Source organism: Myotis davidii, unplaced genomic scaffold, assembly GCF_000327345.1.
Source record: "Myotis davidii unplaced genomic scaffold, ASM32734v1 scaffold937, whole genome shotgun sequence".
Classification (NCBI taxonomy): domain Eukaryota; kingdom Metazoa; phylum Chordata; class Mammalia; order Chiroptera; family Vespertilionidae; genus Myotis; species Myotis davidii.
The window spans coordinates 1967918-1973942 of record NW_006288252.1 but is presented as its reverse complement, the minus strand read 5'-3'; the positions used below and the strand labels follow the sequence as shown (position 1 = coordinate 1973942).

Below are 6025 nucleotides of genomic sequence, written 5' to 3'. Positions count from 1 at the left end.
TAGCCGCCGTCGCTCTGCAGGCTGTAGTGGTCATCCACGTCACTGCTGCTGCCAACGCTATCCAGCTCGCCGGGGCCGAACTCCATGCCCTCCACGTCCACTTCTGGGGAAGCAGAGAGGACGAGGTTGGGCCCTGAGGGTGCCAGCTGGGCTCCTGGCAAAGTCAGGGCCGGTCTCTGCCTTTGAGGGGAACAGAGGCTCCAGGGGGTGCAGGAGAAACGGGCTGCAGGTCTGGGCCTCAGCCCCGGAGCACACGGCCTCGGTGCGCAGGTCACCCTCCCCCTCCTCGCATCACTTCTGCACGGCACGCCAGGTGTCCGGACAGCCGGGGGACACGCTGTCACCTCAGCACCTGCTGCCCACTGCCATCACCCCCCCTTCCTCAGGCCTCCTGGCCAGCCCCTCCTCCCAGCTCCCTCCCGCCCCACCCCAGCCTGGGGCTGCAGGCAGCCTGTGCCCACCTTGCTCCGAGTCGTCCGTGGAGACGGCAGAGCCTGTGCTGTCTGTGCGCACGCGCTCCAAGCTCTGCACCGACAGCTGCTCCAGGCGCCGCTTCAGGAAGCGGTGTTGGCGCTGCAGCTGCTCCTTGATGCTCAGCGCCCTGCGGTCCTGCTCCTCCAGTTTCTGGAGGCAGGGGGGCTGTGAGCCTGGCGACCTCCTGCCCATGCTGGGGCCCGGCATGGGGGCACGGAGGCCCGGGCAGGCTCCCTGTCTTCCACCTGGCCTGGGTCCAGGGCCCCAAGGGCCCCAATGGCGCCTGCGTCCCGGCCTCAGCCCTCCAGGAGGTCACACTAGGTCCCACCTCCCAGCCTGCGCTCTGCTGACCAGCCAGAGCCCCACCGCCACCAGCCAGCGTGGCCAGCCAAGTCCCCTGGGAGCCTGATGCCCTGGGACAGCGCCACTCAGGCAGGCGGGCACTTCCTCCCAGAGGACAGCTCTGCCGACCACCACTCCCCTCGCCCACAGGGCACCCTGCTGGCCCCTTCCCCTCGCCACACCTTCCCCTGAACCCCTGAACAGAGACTGCCTGCCGGAATGCCCCAGGGCACCGCTGTGCCTCTCAAAGCTCCCATTACCCTGCTTGGGGTGCCTAGGACTCTATGCCCCAGGGGCCCTAGAAGGGGATGAGACCACCCTGGTTTGTCCAAGTACCACAGGACCCCAAAACCAGCAGGTCTCCGTCTCAGACCTTGGGGCCTGCCCAGGCAAAACCTTACTCAGCCACACCCACAGCCAGCCTGGTCCCCAGAAGCTCCCCCACCACTGGGCACCTATTGCCCATGGGCCTCCCAGCATCGAAGTCATCCTGCCCTCCTGGTCCCACTTTCACAGTCCAGGACCCCGGAGGGCCATCTGTCACCCTCTCCCCCTTCCCCCCACCCAACAAAACCCAGCGGGTGCCCATGGCATCCTCACCCCTCGGCAACCCCTGGTGCTGCTCACCCCACCCCGAGACCCCAGGCCCCCAGTGTGCACCTGCCAGGCAGCTCCCACCCACCCTTGGGCCCCATGGGCATGCTCCCAGGTGCACAGGGCTGGACCGGGCATCCTCGTGGCGGGCAGGGTGGTGGCAGAGGGGGCAGCCCTGCTCACCTTGATGTGCGTCTTGGCGCGCTTCAGGAGGCTCAGTGTGGTGTGGCGGGTGCTGTCGGGGCCCAGGGGCACCAGCTGCTTCAGCTGCTCTAGGTAGAGCCTGAGCTTGGCTCGTCTGAAAGAGCCAGAGACAGAGCGTCAGGCAGGGCCGCCCGGCAGTGGCAGCCGCCAGCCTCCCTGCGGACTGCTGAGGGCCTGTCTGGAGCTCCCCTCCCACCTGGCCGCAGCTCCCCGGGCCTCAGGGCAGTCTAGCCCCTCAGCCTCCGAATGCCCAGAAAAAGAAGAGGGCCCTTGGCCAGGGCACTGCCCGAGCGCCCAGCACACCTGCTGTCACCACCTCCATGTGGGGCAGCCTGGAGGAGGTGGGGAGGGGGCTCAATTTTTGCTTACGGAGTTGCAAAAGCACTCAAAAAGCTGGGGCTACCTTCTTGCTAACAAAAGCCTATTTTACAGCCTGGAGGAGATGGGGAGGGGGCAGCCTGGAGGAGGGATGCTGGTCGGCTGCCCCCGAGATCCGGGGTGCTCAGACAGATTTACGCCCTCACCGGGCCAGGTGCGGGGTGCTCACTGGCCACTCTCGCCACCACAGAAACATGAGCCCATCTGGGTCAGGGAAGCAGAGGCCTGGACCCCCTCACCCCCTGCCCCCACCCCGGGCTGGCATGGGGGTGGGGGGGAACGGCTTCCTTCCAGAGTTTGCCCCATATCCCTGCAGATGATGGCAGTTTTCCAAAACTAGAGTCACAGGTGTCAGGTCCTCAGGCCACGGGCCCCCCACAGACACTGCCTGCCCTGCTCATCTTGTCCAGGGAGGGCAGGCAGGCGCCTGGGGCAGCGGCTCGCCCTAACCCGAAGCCACCTCCTGGGCCCCGCCTGCCCCAGCGCCCGCGCAGGCTACCGTCTGGAGAGGAGTCGAGAGGCCCAGGGGCCTGGGGAGCACCCACACAGGCTGCTCCCCCTTTTCACCTCCGCTCTCTATGTCCCAAAGCTCAGTAAACTCCAACTGACGGAGCCTTAGAGACCCTGGGAGGAGAGAGGGCAGATGGCTACCACCTCGGGCCAGACAGGCGCCGCAGCCCGGCCTGGTCTGTCACCCACGTCCACACGGGACCTCCTGCGGACGGAGCAGCTCCCACCGGGCACCCTGGGGCCTGGAAGTTCCCCAGGTGAAACCAAGTCAGACCTTAGAAGAACTTCCAGGACGAGGGGCAGAGGCTGTCGGGCTCAGCCACCAGGCAACAAGCAGCCGTCCCTGCGGCCTGTGCGCAGAGCAGCCCGGCTCTGCCTCGAGGCTGGGGGACCCTCAGAGGGTCGTGACCCCTCCGCATGGCGCAGGGTGGGAGAAGGGCATGCTGGGTGGGCTCTGGAACTCATGCCTCCGGGTCCCAGGCTACTGTGCACGATCCCTGACCCCCCGAGTCCGAGGGCCTCGCCTCCTCACTTGCACAGGTGCCAGCGTGCTCGCCCCGTGGGCAAGTGGGACTCCCTCGTCCACTCAACCTCCTGTTACCTGCATCCTGCCAAGGGCCCTTTGAGTATGTGCCACATCACCCTCGGGCCGTCCACAACGAGCTCAGCCCGCGATGTTTGGTCAAACCTCTCACTAACTCACCCCTACTGCCTCAGCAGGGTCAGACCAGGCGGTTTTGTGGCGTTTTAGGGCCCGCAGGCCGGTATTCCCCACCCCGCGTCTACAAACTCGGAATGTGGTCTTGGTGGAAATCAGCAAATGCAAATCAGCAGGAAAAAAATAAATGGAAAAGTACCCCCAAGTTCCCCTCCTGCCCCCGCAACAATCAACAGCACCATCCTCCCAACCTATTCCACATGTATGTCCGCCTCAGGGATGCAGGTGAGAAAGCCGCCCGACACTGTTCAGAACTGACACAGCAGACGCACACAAGAGACTCGACAGGACACAATGAAGAGCAGGAGGCATGCGTCTCCAGGGGAGGCGTTGGCAACGTTTATTTCTTTGGCTTTGCGCTTTTTTAAAAAAAGAAAAATATATATATATGTATTCCAGATTTTTTAGGCTAAAAGGCCACATGTTACTTTTACAATCAGAGAAAGACACATTTGTACAAGAAAGAAAAAACACAGCTAAAAGACAAATAACAGTGGAAAAATATTTGCAATACATGTAAAAGACAAACGGTTAGTATCCATGACATTCTGAGCTCATACACAGCAAAAATAAAAAGAGGAATCTCGTGATGTGAAAACGGGCAAAGGATACAAACAGGCAAGTAGCGGAACAGAGACGGCTAATCGGACACAAAGCGGACCGGCCCGGGGTTCCACGCGGTGCAAGCTCACGGAGGAGGCCCTAGTTTGGTGGAAATGGGGAGGTGACTCTCGTGGGCCAGCGCCTAGGCCCCGCAGGCGTCGCTGGCGGGGGTCCCGAAGGCCGCCGCAGCGCCTCAAACCTCTAACTCAAGGTGGGTCCCACAGAGCTACCTCCACGTGTACAAGGGGAACCAGAGGGCCAGGCTGAGAGCCTGGGGACAGCTGCCTGTACTGGGCGGCACCAGGACAAGGAGGGGGGGAGCGCTCAGGTAGTGTCAGGTGAAAGGTCCAGTGAGGAACGGCGGTTAACAAGATCTGCGATCTGCTCTTACCAGGTTAGTGTGCACCTGGCCGAAGAGGGGGCCCAGGACAGCTGGGGGCGGGGCGGCGGGGCTCAAGGGAGGTCCCTGAGCATTCACAAGGCAGACACTTCCCAAGAGACAGAGAGAGGCCCCGCCTACACTGTGCCGTGCTTAACACCGGACATGCCCACCCGGTGCCAGGAGGGTGGGCTGTGGGGCCCTGGCAGGTGCCAGTGTCCCACCCTGTGGGGAGTGGGCATCCCCAGGTGCGCCCGGGCGGGAGGGCGCTGAGGCCCCATAGCCTGGGCTGCCCGGGGCTCTCACTCAGCTGCCCTGAAGCCAAGCTCTCTGCTGCGGCCGCAGTGCCCAGCCCCCCCAGTGCCCAGCATCCCTGGAGCTTCAAAACCCACCATGTCCCACAGGAACCCTGTCTGGCTCCAGAGGCAGACCCTGCCTGGGAGTCACTGCATCCGTGTGAACAGCCCAGCCAGCCCTGACACGGCCCTTCCTAGCTTCCTCCCCAGGCCCTGCTCCTCCCAGGAGGCCCCGAGCTGCATGGAGGGTCCCCCAGCCCAAGGGACTGCATCCCAGCCGTCCGTGCTCTGAGCACCCCAGGTCTGGCTGTCACCGAGGAGGCAGCAGGGAAATGCACGGGGCGGGGAGGGGGGCCGCGCATGCCCCCTGCTGCCCTCTGTCCACCTGCATTCTCTAGCTGTGAGGTTCGTAAAGGCCGCCTGTGGCTGCACCAGGAGGACCCACCCAGTCCTGTACCACCATCTCCATGCAGGGAGAGGCGGCAGAGGTCTGACTGGGGGCCTGGGGCTGGCCTTCGGGATGAGCCCTGCCACTCCACACATGTAACAGCTAAAGCCCGGGTCCCCCGTCAAGGAACACGTGGCCTCATGACCCCAGCCTACGGGGCCAGCGGCCAAGTGTCAGCCTGAAACCCACTGGAGCTGCTGTCTGGGAGGCAGGAGGAGAGATGGGCCAGGCTGGGGTAGCTGGGGCTGACAGGCGCTCAGAGCAGTACCTGCAGGCCCCACACGCACGCTGCTAGGCAAGGGGACGTCCATGCTGCCTCCCTGGAGCAGCTGGGCGACCCAGCCAGGTGCTTCCTTCCTTCCTGAGGACGGCTCTCGGCCCTTCCTGTGGCCGGTGCCAGGCGCATCTGGCGTCAGCACCGGCAGCCACAGGTACAGCCATGGCCGAGGTCCCCACGAGGATCCCCAGCTCCAGGCCCGTGGGTTCCCCAGGGCTGTGCACACCTGCCAGCTGGCCAGGCTGCCTAGCCATCCTGCCTGTGTCTCAAAAGGGCCTCACGAGGCTGAGCCTAAGGGCGGGTTCTGGAATAAGGTGGCCGAGTCCAAGGTCAGGGTCAAGGGGCAGTTGTAGGGGTCAAAGCCCTTGTCCTCCTTGTCCCCCGCCTCCCCCACGTCATCCATCCTGTCTGTCCGCATTGAGGGGCTGTTCTAGGCACCACCCCAGCAAGCCTTCCCCAGAGCACCCTGCATGCCTGCCTCGGCTCCCGGTCCGGCCCAGGGCCACCTCCCCCAGCCTGGCAACAACCCCGGGGCTGCCTGGCTGTCTGGGCCCTGCACCTGCCCCACCTCCATGGCCTTGGGAGCCCCTCAAACACACAGGACCAGTCCAGGAAGTGCAGCTCCTCCAGGGAACACGGTGTCCTGTCCCTGCCTAGCACCCGCCCAGAGCAGGCCTGATCCCAGGGGAGCGGAAGTTGGCGCTGCCTTGGCTGTGGAAGGGGGGGTGGGGGGGAGACAAAGAGAACTGGCCAAGCTCCAAACATTCCCAGAGCAGGCCGGGAAGGTTCTATTGGAATGCAG

At 64.3% G+C, this 6025-nt stretch overlaps 1 protein-coding gene across 1 annotated transcript in view; it reads right to left on the bottom strand.

Moving 5' to 3' along the window:
- Window positions 1–4: 4 nt before the first annotated feature.
- Window positions 5–6025, bottom strand: part of MXD4 (MAX dimerization protein 4) — a gene marked incomplete at both ends in the record, with an annotated part of 7145 nt that continues 1124 nt past the window's right edge. The window contains 3 exons of the mRNA XM_015561572.1: window positions 5–103; window positions 462–624; window positions 1594–1708. Of these exons, the coding sequence (XP_015417058.1) occupies window positions 5–103; window positions 462–624; window positions 1594–1708 (377 nt within the window). The remainder of the gene's footprint in view (window positions 104–461; window positions 625–1593; window positions 1709–6025) is intronic.